This window comes from Chlorocebus sabaeus, chromosome 1, assembly GCF_047675955.1.
Source record: "Chlorocebus sabaeus isolate Y175 chromosome 1, mChlSab1.0.hap1, whole genome shotgun sequence".
Lineage (NCBI taxonomy): Eukaryota > Metazoa > Chordata > Mammalia > Primates > Cercopithecidae > Chlorocebus > Chlorocebus sabaeus.
This window is the reverse complement of record NC_132904.1, coordinates 47,118,478-47,142,313: the sequence shown is the minus strand read 5'-3', so window position 1 is coordinate 47,142,313 and position 23,836 is coordinate 47,118,478. Positions and strand designations below refer to the sequence as shown.

Genomic DNA, 23,836 nt, shown 5'->3' with positions numbered 1-23,836 from the left:
GTGTAACATATTCGTGGAGTGTGAGGCAGATATGGCACGTGACAGACATACATAGTGCTTGAGATATATGTGGTATGTGAGGTGTACAGAGAGAGTGAACTGTACATTATGTGAGAGGTGTACAGTATATGGGAGGTGTACAGTATGTGAGATGTGTATGGTATGTGAGAGGTGTACGGTATGTGAGAGGTGTACAGTATGTGAAGTGTACAGTATGTGAGAGGTGTACGGTATGTGAGAGGTGTACAGTATGTGAGATGTGTATGGTATGTGAGAGGTGTACGGTATGTGAGAGGTGTATGGTTTGTGAAGTGTACAGTATGTGAGAGGCGTACGGTATGTGAGAAGTGTACGGTATGTGAGAGGTGTACGGTATGTGAGAGGTGTATGGTATGTGAGAGGTGTACAGTATGTGAGAGGTGTACGGTATGTGAGAGGTGTACAGTATGTGAAGTGTACGGTATGTGAGAAGTGTACAGTATGTGAGAGGTGTACGGTATGTGAGAGGTGTACAGTATGTGAGAGGTGTACGGTATGTGAGAGGTGTACAGTATGTGAAGTGTACGGTATGTGAGAGGTGTACAGTATGTGAAGTGTATGGTATGTGAGAGGTGTACGGTATGTGAGAAGTGTACGGTATGTGAGAGGTGTACAGTATGTGAGAGGTGTACGGTATGTGAGAGGTGTACAGTATGTGAAGTGTACGGTATGTGAGAAGTGTACAGTATGTGAGAGGTGTACGGTATGTGAGAGGTGTACAGTATGTGAGAGGTGTACGGTATGTGAGAGGTGTACAGTATGTGAAGTGTACGGTATGTGAGAGGTGTACAGTATGTGAAGTGTATGGTATGTGAGAGGTGTACGGTATGTGAGAGGTGTATGGTATGTGAAGTGTACAGTATGTGAGAGGTGTACGGTATGTGAGAGGTGTACGGTATGTGAGAGGTGTACAGTATGTGAAAGATGCACATTATGAGAGAGGTAGGTGGAGCATAAGGTGTACATTATGTGAGAGGCATACAGGGAGTGTGAGCTGTACATTCTGTGAGACGCATACAGGAATTGTGAGGTGTACATTATGTGAGAGGTATACATTATGTGAAGATGTACATTATGAGAGAGGCATGCAGGGAGCATGTGGTGTACATTCTGTGAGAGGCGTGCAGGGAGCACATGGTGTGCATTCTGTGAGAGGCATGCAGTGAGTGTGTGGCGTGTATTCTGTACGAGGCGTCGAGGGAGCGTGTTACATGCATTCTGTGAGAGGCGTGCAGGGGGTGTGTGGCGTGCATTCTGTGAGAGGCGTGCAGGGGGTGTGTGGCGTGCATTCTGTGAGAGGCGTGCAGTGAGTGTGTGGCGTGTATTCTGTACGAGGCGTCGAGGGAGCGTGTTACATGCATTCTGTGAGAGGCGTGCATTCTGTGAGAGGCGTGCAGGGGGTGTGTGGCGTGCATTCTGTGAGAGGCGTGCAGGGGGTGTGTGGCGTGCATTCTGTGAGAGGCGTGCAGGGGGTGTGTGGCGTGCATTCTGTGAGAGGCGTGCAGGGGGTGTGTGGCGTGCATTCTGTGAGAGGAGTGCAGGGAGCGTGAGGTGTGCATTCTGTGAGAGGTGTGCAGGGAGCGTGAGGTGTGCATTCTCAGAGGTGTGCAGGGAGCATGAGGTGTACATTATCAGAGAGGTGTGCAGGGAGCGTGCACTGTACATTCTGTGAGAGTTGTGCACAGTGTAAGGTGAGCACTGTATGTGACTTGTCTGCAGTTTATCAGGTGCACATAGCTATGACACCACAAAGGCATATGAAAGAATGCAGGTGAGGACAGATTGTCCTTCCAAGAAAATGTGCCTGTCAGCTCTGTCCTGGGTTCACATGCTGGACCCACGGCACAACCTCCCGTGTAGTGTCATAGGCAGAGGAGACAGAGGGACATCCTCTGGCTTTTCAGAAGTCCTTTTGTGCATAAAGGAGAAGGCTGCTTTGAGAGGCTGCCTTCCTCAAAGAACTCAAGGACAATGTGCTCTTTGAGGAATATCACAGGTTGGTAATATTGTTTTTACATCTGACTTAAATCCTTCATGCTGCAAGTTGAATTCTTTTTTTTTTTTTTTTTTTTTTTTTTTTGGTGCTTTCAAATGTGAAGGTAGTGAACTCTCCTTTCATATAGACCTCCTCACCCCAGGAGCCTAATGTCTTTAGGCTGGAAGAATAATTAGCACCTTCATGAGCCCTGCCTGCTTGAACACTTCTAGTCATTAAGTTATTGTCACTTTATTTGTGTTGTTTAGTAAACAGCGAGTGTGTATTTCCAACCCCAGGAATCCAGCCCCACAAAGACCACAGGGCTCACCTCTGAGGCACGGAAAGGCTTTAATTACATGAAGAATAAGCTTGAAGGAGAGAGACTGGATGAATGAATGAACGCCTCAGGTCTTTCCAAAAGCCCAGGCATCAGTGGGTTCTTAAGCCTGGCCTCAGCTTCCCCTACCTGCTGGGCAGTCTCAGCTCCTGCTATTTTCACTCACCTGACTTCCCAGTACCCAGGAAAGAACGGGAAAGAACCCGGAGTGAGAGACATTGTGAGGGCTGCATGGAATGTGAGGTGCACGTGGCATGTGGGGTCTGGTGGGGGAAAGAGCTGGGCAGGCTGCAGGGAGGGTCCCCTCACAACTCCACGCTCACATGGGTCACATCCAGGGCCCTTCAGCCTCTTCCCTGGGTAGTAGCCCACCCCTCACCTCACATCCTGAATTGGGCTAAAGCTTAGTTCTAGATGAATTTATAGTTAAATTTAAAAATCACATCTAGAGAATTCCCTCTTAAATTTAAGGACTACGTCAGTTTTGGAGGGAGTTTTAATAAACCTCTTAAAGAGGGGAACAAACAGCTCTAGCCTATTATACCTAGTTCTTCAAGAATCTCTTGGTTTGTAAGATATTCTTTCATTAGAAGTAACAAATTGGCCAGGTGCGGGTGGCTCATGCCTATAATCCCAGCACTTTGGGAGGCTGAAGCGGGTGGATCACCTGAGGTCAAGAGTTCGAGACCTGCCTGGCCAACATGGTGAAACTCCATCTCTAATAAAAATACAAAAAAATTAGCCAGGCATGGTGGCACGTGCCTGTCGTCCCAGCTACTCAGGAGGCTGAAGCATGAGAATCTCTTGAACCCCAGCAGTGGAGGTTGCAGTGAGCCAAGATCGTGCCACAGCACTCCAGCCTGGGTGACAGAGTGAGATTCTGTCTCAATTAAAAAAAAAAAAAAAAAAAAGAAGGAGAAGTAACAAATTGCCCATCAAACCCCATCCCCAAACTCTATCTCATGCCATCCCCATGCCCCATCCCCAGCCCCCACAGCACCAGGCATCCATCCTGGGAGGGCAGGAGCCATGCCTGTCTGTACCCACAGACTCCTCTGCTCCTAGCAGAGGCGATTGTCCCATAGAAGGTGCTCAATAATTATTTTGTTCTCTCTGCGGGGAGCATTCTCCTCCGATGGCTACATGGCTAACTCCCAAGCCTCTTTTCACTCTTTGCTCAAATGTGACCTTGTCAACCTGACCACTCTATTTAACACTACAGCTGGCCTCACCCTGGCACCTCAATCCTGCTCATCTTGTTCTGCTTGTAATATTTTTCTGCGTGTATCGCCTTCTAACATTTATATATGTTAGTTATGATTATGTGTATTGCTTATTGTCTGCCTTGCCCCACCAGCATGTCAGTTCCACAGGGACAAGGAACATGGTCTGTTTCGTTCTCCACCACATTCCCAGCACCTGAATAAATGTTTGTTGTATAAGTGAATGAATCATAGACTGGACAACGGAGAGTGGGACTATCTCCACCCCCCGAGTTGTGCCCTGCCCCCACACCCTGCACACTGGGAGGGAAGGGCACATGCTGTTGGTTGTCTTCTTGTTCCCTCCCTCCACAGTGCAGACTCCTGTTCTTCAACTCCCAGCTCAGCTGCCAGACTCCCAAGCCCTGCTTGTCTGTGGGAGGCCGGAGAGTACCCCCAAAGCGGGAAATGTGGCCATCTGTGGGGAATCTCTGGGACCCTGTCCCTAATCTGGGACCATGTCTATATCCTGGCAATATCACAGTCCCTCCTGACCAACCCAGACTGGGTCCAGAGAAGGATCTATACCCATGTGCTGGGCAGATTTAGGCTTTCCCAGGGAGCAAGGTTGGCAGGGGACAGAGGGGAGCAGGGGCACTCAGGGTGGACCCAGGAACAGGAAGGGAAAGGCTGGGGACAGAGAGGGGACCTGGAGCTGGCCCTGCCCCACCAGGCCCACTCTTGCTTTTACCTTCTAGCCCTTTGGCGCCCCCACCCCCCGGTCAGATACGCAGCCTGTGTCAGCCCAAGTGCAGAGCCACAGGCCCAGCCTGGGCAGGGGCAGGGTGCATGAAGACTGGGGCAGGTGCAGGCTGGATTGGGTTTCCAGAGGCTATATATATAAAGGCGGCCGGGAGCCCCATGGCCGCTCCCTGAGGGCACAACACTGTGGGGGCCCAGCCAGGCCCACATTCCTTTCCAGAAGCCAGCTCTCCATTTATAGCCCCTGGGCAGGCCAGCTAAGGGAGCTGAGTGGGGAGGACTGGAAAGGGCAGAGGGAGAAGGGGCAGCCCAGGCAGCACTCCCTCCCCACTGCCCACCAAAGGAGGCCCTCATCATGAAGACAGCAGAAGCCAAACCCAGGGTGAGGTGTGCACTTGCCCCCAGGCACAGAGCCTATCATTCTGGTCAGGCCTGCGTTGAGGGGTGAAGGGGCTGCCAGGGGACCCCCTCAAAATCCCTCAGCCCATTGCTAGTGGCCCCTCACAGAACAAGTCCAGCACCTGTGGACAAAGGGCACCGTTGACTAGACTCTGCAGTATAAGAGTTTGAATTTTTTCAGCTTCCAAACTTGGTATCCTTTTTCCCTCTGCCCCCAACCCAGCACTGGTACTAAAAGGACAACATGTTCGAGGTTGGACATACTTCTCCCTGCTCTGTGGGCAGCAGGGATGAGATGATGGTGTTGACAAACCCCTCTCCAAAGAGGATACAGAACCAGAAGGGTGATTCCAGGCAGGTGTGGATGCCAGGCCTGGAGAGGTCTGAAATGGTCACCGAGTTCAGTCAAGTTCCAATCTTCTTTTGAGCAACAGAAACCTAGTAGCAAACAAAAATCCCACTTGAAAGCCTAATATAAAAATGACATTTTACCACTAGAATGTCTGTGTGCTTTAAAACAGCACTTCCTAATTATGGAAGAAGATGTAACTACAAATCAAGCTTAAAACTGTCAAAGCAGTTTAGATTTATAAGCCACAAGTGATAACATATTAAATGTGTTTGGTAAGTTCAAACATATAACATTTACTTATTTATTGTAAAGACAACTTGATGACAGTCCTGAGGAAGTTTTTATAAACACAAAGCACAAAAAGCAAAGTTGTAATCACTTGTCTCAGCATCCAATTTATTTTGTAGTTTCTTGCTTATACAGATTTGGGAAAAATCTAGATTTGCATAGATAAGTGGTTTGAATAGCTCACCTGGGAATCTCAGAGTACTCTTCAATTAAGTAGACTCATTCATTCATTTGCCCAAGAAATATTTATTGAGTGCCTACTATGCACCAGGCTTTCTGCTGAGCCTTGAGCAAGTAGGAAGAAGTATTTGTTTCTAAATCATCAATATAACAATTACTTACATTCCTCATTGTGAGTATAGTGAAAAAACAATAAGAAGACACATCATAGATGCCAAATCTCTCTATAGTATACCACTACAATATTGCAGCATGCCATGTATAATGCCCAATGTAAGAGAACATGCCCCAGGCATATGGAGTCTGAGCCTTTCCTGGGAAGAGCAAGTGTAATAGAACATGGATGTCTAATCACGTATGTGACTGCCAAGTTTTGAAGAAATTCAACCATCTTCATTGATGTCACAGTTCAAGAAGTTCAAATATATGCATAGAGATCCAAAGGGCATGAGGCCACTCATTCATTCATTGGACATTTATCAGGTGCCTACTGTGTGACTGCCACTGTGATGGTTTCTGGAAATGTCATTGTGAACAAAATGTCCTTGCCTTCATGGGGCTAAGTCAGTCATGAACAAACTAATGAAGAAGACTATAAAGAGTGGCAGTGCCTGGAAGGAAATGAACAGGGTGGCGTGACCCAGAGTATGGGAGGCAGTTATCTTAGAGCGATGTCCCAAGGAGGCAAGATGATCTATTATATAAAATGCAGTCAATCTTGGGGAAAACCCAGGGCATAATGCTATGAGTTTAGAGCAGCAAGGACAAGGCCCCAAGGCAGGATCCTGTTTAGAGTGTTAGAAGATGAGAAAGGAGGTCAGACTAACTGGAGTAGAGCAATCAAAAAGGATGGTGGCTCCAGGTGTAATAGGAGTCACAGGCTCAGGCTAGCTCATGCAGGGCCTGATAAGCCAGCGCATGGAGATGAGATTTTACTCTAAATGCAAGAAGCTATTGGGGAATTTGAAGCAGAAGGATGGCATAATCCCATTTACACTGTAAAGGTCTACTCAGGCTGCTACGTAACCAATGGATTATATTGAGACTAGAGAGGAAGTGAGGAGGGCAGCCAGGTTATTGTGGTCATCCAGAGCAACAGTGTGACAGCTTAGTCCAGGATGGTGACACTAGGGATGGACAGACTTGAGACAGGTCTTAGAGGTAGAGTGGACAGCTCTTCCTCATACCCAGACCTCTCCTCGGAACCTCCAGCCTCAAAAATCCCCCTGCCTAATCCACACTTCCATCTGGATATCCAATATGCATTTCAAATTTTGCCCAAACCTGGACACTTAATCTACCACTCACAAACCTAGTCTTCCCAACTCCATTCTTGCAGGAATCATCCTTAGCTCCTTGCTTATCTCACTGCCCACATGCAATCATGAATAAATGTTGTTAGCTCCATCTTGAAAACATATATCTAGAATTCACTTTTCACCAGCTCCACTCACTGGGATTATAGCAATAGCCTCCTAATTGGTCTCCCTCCTTCTGCCCTTTCCCTCCAGTAACCAGCATGCTCCTGTTACAATGTAAATCAGATGGTGATATTCTCCTCTGCTCAAGCCCTCCAGTGGCTTTCCATCTCAGAATATAATCCCTTTTCTCTCTCTCTCACCCCATTTCCCACTATCCCTTTTACTCACCCTGCTGCAGACATATGAGCCTCCTTGCCATACTTTGAATCTGCCAAACAGAGTCCTGCCTCAGGAACTTTGCACACGCTTATCCCTCTATCTGGCCCTACATATCTCCAGGTATCTGCTTCCAATTCTCTTCATTCAGGTCTCTGCTAAAATGTAGCAGAGAGGCCTTCTCTGATCACTCCATAATCTTCGTCACTGTGTCCCCCTGCCTTGCTTTTTCTTCATAAGCTTCTAACCTCCTGGCATCACATACTTCCTTGTTATTTGTTCATTGTCTGTCACCCTGCTTACATTGACAATGTAAGTGCCAGAGTCTTAGTTTTGTTCGTTGCTCTAGCCCCACACTTGGACTGGTAACTGGCATATAATGGATACCTAACAATATGTGGATTTCTGGGTGACCCCCTGCGGCTTGGGTGGGGTGAGGCCAGGACTTTGCTGCCCTTGCCAGGATTTAGAGTTACCATCACTGCTGCTCCATGACGTAGACTTTACTGAATGAACAAATACAGGTGGTCCTATGGAGTAAAGCGAGGTGAGTACTTCATGAAGGGAGACCTTCAGCACCACTACCAGCAGCAGAGAAGTGAAGGAGGTAGGACCCCAAAAGAGCCCTCCGGGTTTTGTGGGAAGGGAGGACTTCTTAGGGCCCAGAACCGCCAGCTAGGATGCCTTCCAGAAGTTAGTGGGAAAGGCACAAAGATCACTCCTGCTTAAATTTCTGGTTTCCAGGAGGGGAGATTCAGGCAGGGATGTATGGCCAACGGAGATTCCTGGCCAGAGTGCTGAGAGGACTGTGTGAACTGCATATTCAGGAAGAGGTTAAGAGGCCCCCATAGGGGTGGCCGGTATGCTGAGGCTTGTATGGGAGCCAGAGTTCCCACATTCCATGGGGTGGTTGCCTCCTCCTGTTTCCAGCCTTTCCAGTGAGGCTGCAGGAAAGAGACACAGCTGAGGCCCGGAGACTACGTGGGACTCTGTCAGGGCATGGTGCCACGGACGAGTTGTAAGCCTGCAGGACATAGCATCCAACTCTGAAAGCCCCTTGCTCGAATAACCCTACATCACTGCCTGAGGGCTTCCACATCCTTGGTCTCTTCAGACTCTCATCTCCACCACAGTTACTCCAAGAAATTACTGTCATTCCCAAATCTATAACTGGAAACTGAGGCTAAGGAAGGAGACAGGACTTCCACAAAATCACACAGTTGGGACACTCTGGAGTCTGGATTCAAATGGTCTGCAAATTGCACTCTCAGAGACTTCAGGTGAGATGAGGTGAGATTCTCAGGCCAGGTCCTGAAGTTTGCGACCTTGGCCAAATGCACTTTCCTTGACTCAGCACCGCGGGTGAGGCAGAGCCAAGACCGGAGGAGAAGGGTTTTCTTCCCAGCTGAAGAGGCAGCTCAGCCTAGACCCCAGGCATGGCACTGCACAACCCTGCTGTGGAAACGTGCAGATTTAGATGGACGGGATTCCTCACTTGGGCAGGATCCGAGTTTGGAGAGATTGGCGCGAAGCTTTAGCAGCAATCTCCGATTCCTGTACAACCATGGCGGAGTTTCTAAGCGTCTAGGGAAGAAGGACTGGGCGCACGACCTCCTGAGCAACTCCCAGGTCGGGGACTGGCGGAATATCACAGCCTCTACGACCCGTTTGTCTCGGGCTGTCCCACTTCAACTATCGGGGTTTCTCTGCCTGTTGTTGCCCTCGTGCGTTTCTTTGCCTCGACACTCTAAGCTTTCTGCTTTCTGCGTGTCTCTCAACCTCTTTCGGTCCCTCTTTCACGGTCTCACTCTCTCAGCTCTATGCCCCCAATCCCTTGCCTCTCTCCAAATAACTCAAGACCTGATTTCTACAGCTGCTCTACCCATGGGTTCCCCACAAATCAGGGGTGGAGGAGTATTAAAAGTCAGCTCAGAGGTGAGCGCGCACAGCCAGCGTTTCCCGCGGACACAGCAGTCGGGTGTTGGAGAGGTTTGGAAAGGGCGTGCCGGAGAGCCAAGTGCAGCCGCCTAAGGCTACCGGTCGCTCCCTCCCTCCCTGCCCGGTAGGGCACCGAGAGCGCGCGCCAGTGTGGAGGGGCGGGCTGGCTGGCCACTCTGCGGGCCCCTGCGGCCACCCAGGGGACTCCCCAAGCCCCGCCCCGCTGTGTTCCTATTGGCCTCGGGCTCCCCCGCCCCTAGCTGCCCGCCTGGGCTCCGGGGCGTTTAGGCTACCACTGATAAATAGCCCAGGGCGCCTGGCGCGAAGCTAGGGGTGAGGAAGCCCTAGGGCGCTGCCGCCGTTTTCCTTAACCACAAATCAGGCGGGACAGGACAGGGAGGGGTGGGAGACAGTGGGTGGTCATTCAGACTTCCAGCACTTTACTATCAACAGCCGGGGCTCCCGAGCGGCAGAAAATTCCGGCCACTCTCTGCCGCTTGGGTTGGGCAAAGCCAGGACTGTGCCGCGCCACCGCCAGGATATGGAGCTACTGTCGCCACCGCTCCGCGACGTAGACCTGACGGGCCCGGACGGCTCTCTCTGCTCCTTTGCCACAACGGACGACTTCTATGACGACCCGTGTTTCGACTCCCCGGACCTGCGCTTCTTCGAAGACCTGGACCCGCGCCTGATGCACGTGGGCGCGCTCCTGAAACCCGAAGAGCACTCGCACTTCCCCGCGGCGGTGCACCCTGCCCCGGGCGCGCGTGAGGACGAGCATGTGCGCGCGCCCAGCGGGCACCACCAGGCGGGCCGCTGCCTACTGTGGGCCTGCAAGGCGTGCAAGCGCAAGACCACCAACGCCGACCGCCGCAAGGCCGCCACCATGCGCGAGCGGCGCCGCCTGAGCAAAGTAAATGAGGCCTTTGAGACGCTGAAGCGCTGCACGTCTAGCAACCCGAACCAGCGGTTGCCCAAGGTGGAGATCCTGCGCAACGCCATCCGCTATATCGAGGGCCTGCAGGCTTTGCTGCGCGACCAGGACGCCGCGCCCCCTGGCGCCGCCGCCGCCTTCTATGCGCCGGGCCCGCTGCCCCCAGGCCGCGGCGGCGAGCACTACAGTGGCGAGTCCGACGCGTCCAGCCCGCGCTCCAACTGCTCCGACGGCATGGTAAGGCCGGGACCCCAGGCAGTGAGGAAGTTAGGGCGGCGCTCCGGGTATCTGGAATGTGCTTCCAAGGGCGGGGAGCTGGCCTTGCGGGAGGTTTAGTACAGGATCCTTTCCAAGAGAGAGGACCCCCGTGTCCTGGGGAGCTGTCACTGGGGTAGCCTAATTGTTTTGAAAGCGTGCAGGCAAGCGTTCGAGCCACCCCGTTGGGGAACGCGATTAGAACACTGCAGCGCGGACGTGAAGATCTTTTTCTGTACTTTTCCCTACTTCCAAAATGTAAATTTGCGCCCCTTGGTGACTGTCCGCCCTTGGTTTGGCCCTGCATGTTGCAGACCTCATCTCCTACCCACCCGTAATCACCCCCAACCAGGACAGGTCTGGGCCCGGAACTCGAGGCTGAGGCTAGAGTTAGGGAGGGGGCGGCTACAGGGATTGGTGTTCGGGCCCCGCGCCGTCCCGCGGGCCTGACTCAGTCGCCCTTGCTGTTTGCAGATGGACTACAGCGGCCCTCCCAGCGGCGCCCGGCGGCGAAACTGCTACGAAGGCGCCTACTACAGCGAGGCGCCCAGCGGTAGGTATTCCGGGCTTCGCCCTGCTCGCTCCTCCTCCCCATGGCCTTCATGGAGCTGTCCTGGCCTCTCTCTATCTAGGACGCCCCCACCCCAACTCACACACGCCTATGTCCCGGGAGGTGGTGCAGGCGACAAAATACTAAGCAAGTAGCTCCTTCTCCTTTCGATTGTCCCGGACTCTGACAAGTCCTCAGTTTCCAATCTGTCTCAAAGTACTGGACCCAGGGGTGGGAGGCTTGTCGGGGCCGCACCCCTGCTTACTAACCGAGCCCTCCCCGCGCAGAACCCAGGCCCGGGAAGAGTGCGGCGGTGTCGAGCCTAGACTGCCTGTCCAGCATCGTGGAGCGCATCTCCACCGAAAGCCCTGCGGCGCCCGCGCTCCTGCTGGCCGACGTGCCTCCGGAGTCGCCTCCGGGCGGGCAAGAGGCTGCCGCCCCCAGCGAGGGAGAGAGCGGCGACCCCACCCAGTCCCCGGACGCCGCCCCGCAGTGCCCTGCGGGTGCGAACCCCAACCCGATCTACCAGGTGCTCTGAGGGGCGGGTGGCCGCCCACCCGCCCGAGGGATGGTGCCCCTAGGGCCCCTCGCGCCCAAAAGTTTGAACTTAAATGCCCCCCTCCCAACAGCGCTTTAAAAGCGACCCCTCTTGAGGTGGGAGAGGCGGGAGAACTGAAGTTTCCGCCTCCTGCCACCCAGGGCAAGGACTCAGCGCGGTTTTTTCCACGCAGCACCCTTCCCGGAGATCCATTGCGATGGCCGCTCCGTGTTCCTCGGTGGGCCAGAGCTGAACCTTGAGGGGCCAAGTTCAGCTTTCTCGCGCCCTCCCCCATGGGGGTGAAACCCTCCCAGACCTAAGCCCTGCACCGGGATGCACCGGTAATTTGGGGGGCGTGAGGCCCAGGTGCACTCCTGTCCCAAATGTAGCAGGTGTAACCGTAACCCACTCCCATCCCGTTCCCCGGTTCAGGACCACTTTTTATAATACTTTTGTAATCTATTCCTGTAAATAAGAGTTGCTTTGCCAGAGCAGGAGCCCCTGGGGCTGTATTTATCTCTGAGGCATGGTGTGTGGTGCTACAGGGAATTTGTACGTTTATACCGCAGGCAGGCGAGCCGCGGGCGCTCGCTCAGGTGTTCAAAATAAAGGCGCTAATTTATACCGCGGTGGCTCCAGCTTTCCCTGGGCATGGGATTGGGATCCGGAGGAAAATCCGCAAACTGGGCCAGCTGTCCCTCAGCGACCCCTGTAGGCGGCAGGCGGATTGCAAGGAGGAAGCCTGCTGCCTGGGGAAGGAAGGAGGGGTGCAAATTTCTAATACGTGGGGAAGTTCCTCTGACCTTGACTACCTCACCACCACACACTTCTGTGGCTCTTATGGAAGGGTACACAGGTTGATATGAGTATTTTTTAAACCCATGTCTGAGCTTCCCCCCCCCCCCCCCCCCCCAGAGATTCTGATTTAATGTTTCTGCCCCAGTTACCCAGGGTCAGGTACTGGTATTTTTTTCAAAAGCTCTCCAGGTGATTCTGAAGTTCATTCAAGGCTAAGAATCATCCCTTCCATATACAGTGAGTGAACCCAGGTGTGATAACCAGAAGAACCACAGGAAGGTTGTGGCCCAGGCATCACTTGGGGGCCTCGTGGGTATAGAAGATGTGATAGGGTGCCCACAGCATTTGAGGAAAAGCTAAATGAGTGTACAGATGTGCTGTAAGCTCTCTGGCACTTACAGGCCATTAGTAATAGGTGTAAATGCAAAGAGGCAACATAGAAGGCCAGACAGGCGCAGACACATCTACCCAGCACCTAGAGCACCCCTACTCTATCAGATTCCATAGGACGACAGGAGCCCGGATCCTGTGAGCACAGCAGCATGTGGGCCAGCATCATCACAGGTGGCACAGGTACTCTTCATCAGGCTATAACTCTCTGAGAGCAGAGGAGGGGGCATTTATTTAGCCTGGGTGTTGGGGACGGCTTTCTGGAGGAGTTGTCATTTGAGCTCTCTCTTAAGAAACAAGAGTAGACAATGCACTCACAAGGCACGCGTGCACACACACGCACAGGTACCTGTGCTTTCCCTTGGGTCTAAGGCCCCTGAGGGATGATCTGGCAAGGGTTCTTCCCCATTCACATACCACCTCCCCACTCCCAACACACGTGTGCCATCAGGACCTCAGGACCTCCTACATCCCACCCACAGATGCTCTTCCTGAAAACCCTACAGGCCCACTTTCAAGGGCTTTGTTCACCAAGTAGGGGGCCCTCAGGAAGGCACGCAAGATGTGATGCCAGAAGGAATATCCTCATCACCTGAGGATCCATTCTCTGCTCTCCCCAACACAGGGTCCCTAGGGAGCTGCCCAGAGCTGTTCTGTTACTAACGATCCTCCACTTGTCTTCTGGCCACTTCCTCACATGTCCCTTGGAATTCTTTATACTCTTTTGAGACCCCCTGGGGTCCATTCATGAATTCACTGATTCCACAGATGCCAGGTCTTGTGCTGGGTGAAAACAGAGACCGTTGGATGCAGCTCCCACCCTTGGGAAGCACACAAACATTTGGGAAGGATGGGACCCTTTTAGCAGCTGGTTATATCCTGATGAATTAAGTGCTGTACTGGAGGTGCACGTAGCAGGGGAACGCCATAGAAGCAAAGGGGAAGGTTTCCTAACTAGTCTGGGGGAGAGATAGACAAACAGGTAAACTTTAATGAGAATCTTGAAGGAGTTGGTCATGAAAGAGGAGCCAACGAAGGGGGCTACAAGCTGAGGAAACAGCAGGTGCAAAGGTCCAGGGGTGAGAGAAAGAAAACTGCCTTTGTGGAACTGCAGATGCTCATGGGGAGGGGCCAGAGGAAGATGGAATGGCAGAGGCAGGACCACAATGGACCTCATCTGGACTTCATCTTGAGGGCAGTAGGGAGCCATGCAGGAATCTAAACAGGGGAAGGATACAAATAATTCTGCATTTTAAAAAGGCCAGTTTGGGCTGGCAGAATAGGTAGGAGAGAACACGACTTGAGACAGGGAGATTTTTCAGGAAGTCACTGGAGTTGCTTACAGGAGGTATGACATATCCTGAACTGGCCTGGGCCAAATAATGTGTTGGTGTTCAGGGTACAGCAGAGAACATTGAAGGCACAGTCTCTACCTTCATACAGCTTAAAATCCACTGGGAAGAACCAAGTGAATAAATACATGTTATAAATGATGAGAAACACATAAGGAAAGGCAACAGGTGTAAGCAGAGGTGGTAATGCCGAGTGAGAAAGCAAGCAGGTCGACAGAGGAGGCAGAATTTCTGCACCAAGGGAAGCAATTCTATACATGAAGAGGGTCCCAGGATCCTAGAAGGGGTCCGTGTATAATTAGAAGAAAGTACCCCTTCTCTCCTGGGACATTGCCCTGCACCAGGGATCATGACTAGGCAGGTAGAGAGCTGGCTGGACTTCAGCCCCTACTCACCTCCTCAGCTGGGTACACTTGTGTAGTGACAACCTGCGCAACTTCACAGCGCCTTGTGTGTGGAGGCCCTAGAAAGTGAAGAGGAAGGAGGAGCCTTGGATGACTCCAGGCTCTGGTTTGCTTCAGACGTGAGGCCATGGTTTGCTTCTGAGTAAGTGGTGGTGCCATTACACAGATAGGGACCTCAGGAGAAGAAGCAGGTATGGCAACACATCTAGTGTAGAATACTTCAGGACAGAAACCTCATTCAAACTAGCCTAAACCCCACAAAAGGGTGTGTTGGAAGCTCATGGGGTAGCTCATATCTGGAGGTAGAGCTATAAGCACCACAGCATCTATGGACTTTGGGAGCTAGAGCTCCTCTCACACTTCTAGGCTGCCCACTTCGTGTCTCTGCTTGGCTTCACTCTCTCCTAGTCCATATTGGTTTTCTCCAGAAACTCATGGGTTACCATGGATCTTACCATTAAACCCAGTTAGAAAATTCCCAGGCTTGGCACAGTGGCTCACGCCTGTAGTCCCAGCACTTTGGGAGGCTGAAGCAGGTAGATCACGAGGTCAGGAGTTCGAGACCAGCCTGGCCAACTTGGTAAAATCCCGTCTCTACTAAAAATATAAAAACTAGCCAGGTATGGTGATGCACGCCTGTAATCCCAGCTACTTGGAAGGCTGAGGCAGGAGAACTGCTTGAACCCGGGAGGTGGAGGTTGCAGTGAGCTGAGATCACACCATTGCACTCCAGCTCTGGGCAACAGAGCAAGACTCCATCTTGGGGGAAAAAAAGAAAAGAAAATTCCCAGGGAAGAAGTCCAATTAGACCAGCTTAGGTCATGAGCCAGGATTTGAACCCAGGCAGAGGGCTCCAGAGACTGTACTCTTGGCTCCCTTGCTCTGTGTCTTCTGCAGAGGATGTCAGAAGAGAGGAAGTGAGAAAAGTCAGGCAGGAAGGGAGCAGCTGGAGATTGGGTCACACCACCGAGGATAGGGTTTGAGGTCCCCTCCTAGCCTGTCCCTTACCTCAGTCCCCTCAAGGGAGGACAACTGGCTGAGCCTGACTTCACTTGCAGTGTAGATGGAACATCCTTTGCTCATGGAGCCATTTTACCTGCTTTGGATCTGAGGAAGCACCAGGGCCATGCTCTCCACAGAGACATATGTACACGTCTCTACACATATGTGCTCATACAAAAGCACATGTGTACCCAGAGCACAGCACCAGAGGCTGATAGACTGTGAAGACAATAAAGTTTAAGCTTCAGTTCCCCTCTCTCATATGAGCCCCTTCTAAGGTCCTGGGGGAAACCCTAGAAATATATCTATATGGTCTAGCTACTTTTTAAATTTGCCCAAGTAAATCACTTTTAACAATTGGTTATGACCATTGTCTCTTTCTATTCTGACCCTTGTGTTGGGTAGCATTTATGGGGATGTTGGGATCAGTCGTATCTAAAGGTATAAATTTCATTTGGGTTTAGTGTAATATATTTTAAATAAATGAAATATAAAACTAAGCAATAATGATGAACAATGATATAAAGTTAAATGATTCTGACATTGAGAAGACAATTAGAACCACAAAATTTATCTAGATCATACCAAAAAGTGGTTTATTAAAAGAAGAAGAGAATTTTCTAATAGATATATGGAAAAGACTCTTGCATGGTTTAATAATTCCACCAGTGAATAATGGTAAATTACATGAACACATTGGGAAAATATTTAAATTTTTTGCTGATCTGTTACAAACTACTGGCATCCAGAAAGATAGCATAAAATTCATAATATGCCACTATAACAAGACCTCAACATCATCAACACAATTTTTAATGAAACTTGTTAATTAAAGAATATTTAAAATTAGTCACCACACAAGAAAACTCAAAATGCCTTAAGTTTTTACAGCCCACAGATGAAAGAAACTTGATTGAGGTTTCCTCAAATTTGACATCAATTCTAAAAATGTACATGACATTTCCAATAGACTTGTGAGCCTGAAAGAAATTTCCTTAAATTATCAATGGTACAAAACAAGTTTTGATCAACCATGTTGAAGGAAAGACTGAATAATCTCTTTATTCTCTGTATAGAAAATGATATTATAAAACCATTGTCACATGAAGAAGCAATCAAAGAATGTGCAGCCGGATGCGGGTGGAAAGAGGTAGGCAAGACTGAAAAAGCAAGAAAAAGGAGCAAGAGGTGGAAGGTAGATGGAATGAGGAGACGAGGAGGAAGATAAAGGCAAAGATGATGATGTGATAATGATGAAAAACAAGTTGGTCCTAGCTCCGTTTTTGTTTTTTTTTTTTTTTCCTCTCATCTATAAGGCATTTGAAACACCCGCACTGCACACAAGTCACTCCTATTTAAAAACATTCGATGAGAGGCTGTGCAATATTTGTTTTTACATTGCACAGGGTCACTTTTGTGCAGTTAATAACTTATTTTTTTCAGAGAACATGTGACAGTGGGTTTTAATTCATGTGGAACTTTCCCAGCAACAGGGGGAAGTGAGTCCCATGATAAGTCAATGGCTACATAATTCCCTGGGATCTAGGCCTGGCTGTGTCATTGACCAGCTCTAAGATCTTGGGAATGGGACTTAATCCACCTGGACTTTGACATTTACTCTGGAGTAAATTAGTAAATGTAAAAGGTAGGTCTCAGTTTTGAAATTATTTCATAATTTGCTTAAAGCATTTCAAAGAAAGAAGAGATTATGAAGTAGATCTCTTACAGATAAGGGAACTGGGACCACAACAAACTGAGAAGCTTATTCTCAGCACAGGCAACTCAATTATAGCCTCCTGGTTAACTGGTCCTTCTTTCTTTTACTTTTCCAATTTTTTAAATTAAGATATAATTCACAACCACAAAATTCATCCTTTTAAAATGCATAGTTCAATGGTTTGTACTATATGCACAAGGCTGTGCAACCATCACCACTATCTAATCTCAAAGCATGTTCACCCCCAAAAGAAACCCATATGCATTAGCCATCACTCTTCACTATCCCCTTCTTCCTGCCTGCCCCTGGCAACCACTAACCTACTTTCTGTCTCTATGGATTTGCCTATTTGGGATATTTCAGATGAATGGAATCATGTATAAAATTCATAATATGCCACTGTAACTAGACCTCAACACTTAACATCAACATTATGTTTTCAAGCTTAATCTACCTTTTTTTTTATTTTTTGAGACAGAGTTTTCCCTCCTGCCCACCTCTGCCTCCCAAAGTGCTAGGATTACAGGTGTGAGCCACTGCTGGAGTGCAGTGGCACGATCTCAGCTCACTGCAACCTTCACCTCCTGGGTTCAAGAGATTCTTCTGCCTCAGCCTCCCAAGTAACTGGGATTACAGGCACCCACCACCACGCTCAGCTAATTTTTGTATTTTTAGTAGAGATGGGGTTTCATCATGTTGGCCAGGCTGGTCTTAAACTCCTGACCTCAGGTGATCCACCCACCTCAGCCTCCCAAAGTGCTGGGATTACAGGTATGAGCCACTGCACCCGGCCAGTTCATCTATCTTACAGCATGTAGCATACTTCATTCCTTTTTATGCTGAATAATAGTGTATTATATGGATATATCACACTTTTTAAATTCATTCATCAGTTGATGGTCACATGGGTTATTTCTACTTCTTAGCTATTAGGAATAATGCTGCTATGAACATTCAAGTACAAGTGTCTGTGTAAATGTATGCTTTCAATTTTCTTGCGTATGTATCTAAAAGCAGAATTGCTAACTGTATCACAACTCCATGTTTAAATTTTTGAGGAACTGTCAAACTTTTTCCCAAAGCAGCTGCACCATTTTATATTCCCATCAGCAACATATAGGAGTTCCAATTTCTCCACATCTTTGACAACATTCTGTTATCTTTTTTATTAGAAGTAGCCTAGTGGGTGTGAAGTGGGTTTTGAGTTGCATTTCTCTAATTACATGTCGAGCATGTTTTCATGTGCATATTGAGTATTTGTGTATCTTATTTGCAGAAATGTCCATTCAAATTCTTTGCCCATTTTGAACTTAGGTTGTCTTTTTGCTGTTGAGTGATACGGTTTGGCTCTGTGTCCCCATCAAGATCTCACCTAAAATTGTAATCCCCATAATCCCCATGTGTCAACTGCAGGACCAGGTGGAGGTAATTGGATCATTGGGAGTGGTTTCCCCCATGCTGTTCTCATGATAGTGAGTTCTCAATGAGATCTGATGGTTTTATAAGTGTCTGATGTTTCCCCTGCTTGCACTCACTACATGCTGCCACCCTGTGAAGAAGGTACCTGCCTTCTGCCATGATTGTAAGTTTCCCAAGGCCTCCCCAGCAATGCAGAACTGTGAGTCAATTAAATCTTTCTTTTATAAATTACCGAGTCTTGGGTATTTCTTCACAGCAGTGTGAGAACGGACTAATACATTGAGTTATGAGAGTTCCTTATATAATCTAGATATCAGACTCTTATCAGATATAGGATTTGCAATTATATTTCCCATTCTGTGAATTCTTTTCACTTCCTTTGAAGCACAAAAGTTTATTCTATTTTGATGAGATCCAAGTTATCTACTGTTCCCTTTTTTTATTTTTTTGTTTGTGTTTTTGACATCATATCTAAGAAACCATTACTTACTTCAAGAGTTTTATGACTCTAAGAGTTTTATGATTTTGGTCATAACATTGAGGAATTTCATCCATTTTTAATTTTTCATATGGTGTGAGGATGGGATCCAAATTCATTCTTTTGCATATGAATATCCAGTTGTTTCAGCATCATTTATTGAAATGATGATTCTTTCTCCATTGAATTGTCTTGGCACTCTTGTCAAAAATTAATTGACCATAAATGTATGAGTTTATTTCTGTACTCTCAGTTCTATTCCATTGATCTATCTATCTGTCTTTATGCCAATACCACACAGTCTTGATTATTGTAGTGTGGTAGTTAGTTTTGAAGTTGGGAAGTGTGAGTCCTCCAGCTTTATTCTCCTTCTTCAATATTGTTGTGAGTTTTCTGGGCCCCTTGCATTTCATAATGTATCTTTAAGTAGTCCTGTGCAGGAGGTGATTTCAGTAGCTACTAACTGTGCCTGGTACCATCTGGGACCTATAAATTGGCATAGAAATTTAAAGCAGGGTCTTGTTAGTACACAGAAAAAAATAGTTATATTGGAGGGAAGGTGATGATTTTTTAAATTTCCAGTCATATTTGATGCAGCTCATGTAAAATAAATGTTGCATTAACTAAATATTATATTGTAATTGCAAAAAAAGTTGCAACTGTTTTGTTGGCAAACTGAATGCTTCCAAATAATTGTAACTTATTTTAAATCATTATATAGGTGTGTCGTGCAGTTAATAAAAATATGAAGCTTTTTTCTGTATTTTTTTTTTTTTTTTGAGATGGAGTCTCGCTTTGTTGCCCAGGCTGGAGTGTAGTGGCACGATCTTGGCTCACTGCAAGCTCCGCCTCTCAGGTTCATGCCATTCTCCTGTCTCAGCCTCCTGAGTAGCTGGGACTACAGGTGCCTGCCACCACGCCCAGCTAATTTTTTTGTTTTTTTAGTAGAGACGGGGTTTCACCGTGTTAGCCAGGATGGTCTCAATCTCCTGACCTTGTGATCTGCCCGCCTCGGCCTCCCAAAGTGCTGGGATTACAGGCATGAGCCACCGCGCCTGGCCCTGTATTTTTTAATATTTGTAGTACATGTCAGTTTTTTAAAAATTTATATTTGGTCTTGAATCCTTTTCTAAGTCTAAATAAATATTCACTTTTGTACCCAACTTTGTATTCTTTTTTGCTTTCTTTTTTAAAAGAATCACCCCCAAAACTTCCAGGCTTCAGGCCCTACATACCCTGGACCCACCTCTGCATACTGACCATGCTCACCTGCAAGTTGACATATCCACAGGTATACGCACAGGAGAACTTGCCAGGCTCTCCCTATCAGAGGAGCCACAGAGGGAAGACCTTTAGGGTAGTCACGAGTCTCCAGCTGCTTCTGGGAGGAGAACTCAGTGTCCTCTGCACAGTCCTGCTGTGAACATGCTTGCAGGAGGGCCTGCACCCACACAGCCTCCCTACCCATATGCATGCCTGACCATGTTCACCACAGCCATTATCTCATCTCACCCTTCCCAGCCTCCCTCCCACAGCCTGCAGGGAGAGGCATCCAGGCCCAGGGGCGAGGGGGGCTGATGCTCTGCACCCAGGGCCACACTGACACCCTAAGGGGCATTGCTGAAGGATGGTAGGAGTCCATGAGGGAGAGGGAGTGTGAGGGCTGGTCACAGAGGGATGAGAGTTGGGCTAGGGAGCCCGAAGGAAGGGAGAAAAGGGAAGAAGAGGAAATGAGGTACCATGTCATTTAATCCTCATCAAATATTGGTCCCCTTATGGATAATGAGGAAATAGAAGCCTAGAGAGGGAATGGGACTAGTCGACGCAACTAGTAAGCAGCAAAAATGGGATTTGTAACCAAGTCTGTCTACATCAGCAGTTCTCTGGACCGGAAGAGATTTTACCTCCCAGGGGACATTTGGCAGTGTTTGTAGACTTTTTTGGTGATCGAGGCTGGGAAGGAGGCTTCTACCGACACCTAGTGGACAGAGGCCTGCTAAATATCCTGCAATGCACAGTACAGCACCCCACCCCAACCCTGGCAAAGGATTACATCTGGTCCAAGATGTCAACAGTGCAGAAGTTGAGAAACCCTGGTCTAAACACCTTCCAAGAGTATTCTTCACCTTGGCCCCTTTCTGGACTTCCCATGGCCTAAGGCATCTTGGAGCCCCTGCCCCAAAATTTCCAAGAAGGAACAGCTGTATACCTCGCTGCAGTCCAGCCCAGGTTACCAGGGTCACTGCTCAAGTTACAGATCTGTAGCCAGGGTCACCGATTTCCCACTATGGCATCTCTGGTTTCAATCTTCCCTGACCATTGGAGGGAGGTGGTATGGTCTGGGGAGGGGATGCCTGCCACCCCCACCGCTTACCATCAGAGCAGGGCTACTACCCTTGAAGCCTTCTGGTCAATACCCAGCTTAGGTTAATTTCCAGCCATGGCCACAAGATGGCACCCCAGCCCACTAGGAGAGCTGAGGCTCTGGGGCGGGGAGAGTAGCATGGAGGATGTGCCAACCTGGACAAAAGCCTAGGGGCTGGACTTGGGCCAGTTCCAGAGCTTAGCAGGACCAGATCTAAGGCCTGCACGTGCCAGGTGGGAAAACATAGGCCAAACTTGGCTTCAGAACTCCCTTCACCATTTTTTTCAGTCCACTCCCAACACCAGCTCATATTCTAGCCTTTCCCACATGAAACTTACTGGAGCCCAGCAATCCCTTCTCGGGCCTGAACAAGAGAAATTCTAGAACTGAGGTGTTAAGGATACAGGAGTTATTATTATTACTCCAATACAACAGTAAAAAAAATGGAGGCACAGAGAAATTGAGTAACTTGCCCGAAGTCACAGCTAGTCAGTAGTGGAGCTGGGATTTGAACCCAGGCAGTCTAGTGTTAAAGTCTGTGCTCTTAGCCACTGAACATACCACCCCACCAGTAATTCACTGCTCCCACCCCCACCAGCCCCAGCTACCAAAGACCCTCTGGCACCAGACCACAAGCTTTCTTCTGCAAGGGAGGGGTAAATGGCTGCAAATAGGAGGCACTGCTCCGGAGTGGAAAAGGAGTGAGGTTTTCAGTCTAGCTGGGGGTCTGTGGTTAGTATTTGTGGGTGAGAAGCTAGGGATTGGTTAGTAATTCCTCCTTTGACTTCCCCCCACACCCTCTAGTTCTGTTTTTTGTTTTTTGTTGATTTCTTCTGTGTTGCCTTCTTGGTTTTCCTAGGCTGTCTGCAAATGCTAGCATTCTCACAGTGTGAAGGGGAAGTGAGAGAAAAGTTTGATGTCCTGTTCAGGATACACAAGGGGGGCCATTCTTTGGGGCCTGGGCTGGGGGTGTGTTATCAGGGATCAAAGTGGGAATCCTAAAGTGGAACAGTGTGGGGCACCTTGGGAACAGCTACCCTCTCCTGCCGGGGAGCTCCTGTGTCTGAGTTTTCTCTGCTTATCTCTTGGGGGATTTTAGGGTGTAATGGGCTTTAGGGTGCAATGAATACCCTTTCACATTCCTTCTGCCTCCAACCCTGTCCTACCTCCCTCTTTCTAACACACCATCCAGAGCCCCTAATCACCCAACCGTCCACCTACCAGGAGCCCCTTGTTTCTCTCTGTCTCTCTGTGACCCTCCTCAACTGCCTGGGTCACACTGCAGCCCTCCTTAGTATTCGCCATGGGGTAGTGATGGAACCCTGCACCGATTCCCTAGAAGACCCTGGGTAAGTCCCTTCTCCTGACTTGATCTCCATTAGGGGCTCCATACTCCCACAGTCTCTGCCACTTGGGTTCTAGGATCCAGCCTCTCTCCTAGCCTTTCTCAAATCACCTGGAACTAAGTGAGGATCTACTGTGTTCTGGGCACTCTGGAGGGAAGCAAACAAAAAGCCCTGGAGGAGCTGATGGTCTTTTTATGGAGATCAGATGAGCTACGGAGAAGATCAGGAGCCATACTCTGATCCCATGTGGTTCTGCAGGTGAGGAAAGAGGTGAAGTCCTGGAACCCTATGGCTGGTAGAATCTCAGAAGGTTTCTTGGGTGAGAAGAGGAGCTGGACATCTGGCTAGAAAGAAAGGAAGGTTTGGAGAGGCTGCTTTCTTGTCTCTCCCCATCTTGATTTCTCCCAGCCGTGTGTGTATGTGTGTGTGTGTGTGTCTGCCTCTGTGTCCACCTTTTTCCCTTCCTTCTGGATTCTCCATGTCTATTTCATCTTCTACCAATGTTGGGACAGAATTTTCTGAGAACCCATATCCTAGGGATCTGAATATGGGCCAGGCTTGTCCACACCAGGCCAGGCTTCCTTGTGGTTAGGAGATGGGAACTCACACTGGTCAGGGTGAAAGGGACAATCAAAAACACTCTCATCCCTGCATTACTCTGAGATTGAAGGGGAAACAGCTCCTATTTAGAGGAATCACACAGATCAATATCTGGAAGGAGGAGGTGCCATGTAGGCCCCAAACTCCAACCCTCTCTTTGTCTCCACCCAACTCTGCCCGTGTTTCTGACTTAATTTGCCTCTCTGTCTCTCCCCTTGTCCTATTACCATCTGTCAATCCTTGCCCTGCCCCTCTCCACTCCTCCAAGTCTCTTACCCACCACACACAGATTTTCCTGTGGCTAGATTGGGATTCCCCTGACCAAGTAAGGAGAGCGATGTCTGTGGCACAGCTTTGTCCCCAGGCTCACGACAGCATCTGTGGGTCAGGGTAGAGGGACAGCTGTCTGCACAGTTAGAAAGTGCCAGCAGGTAATAAGAGCCTCGTATCTTCTTAATTAAATCGCCCTTTGCCCAGCCATCCTGTGTTCGATTGGTTTGAGCTGGGATCAATAAGCCTCTTTCCCAGCCCAGCCACCCCTGGAGCCGGGCCTGACCTCCCCAGTCATGCCTAGGC

The 23,836-nt window shown here is 49.0% G+C and overlaps 1 protein-coding gene across 1 annotated transcript; it reads left to right on the top strand.

Moving 5' to 3' along the window:
- The first annotated feature begins 9,441 nt into the window (after window positions 1-9,441).
- Window positions 9,442-12,017, top strand: MYOD1 (myogenic differentiation 1). The gene is made up of 3 exons (XM_008005258.3): window positions 9,442-10,283; window positions 10,776-10,854; window positions 11,139-12,017. The coding sequence occupies exons 1-3, from the start codon at window positions 9,654-9,656 to the stop codon at window positions 11,387-11,389; spliced, it is 960 nt and encodes a 319-aa protein (XP_008003449.1). The 5' UTR covers window positions 9,442-9,653; the 3' UTR covers window positions 11,390-12,017.
- Window positions 12,018-23,836: the final 11,819 nt, after the last annotated feature.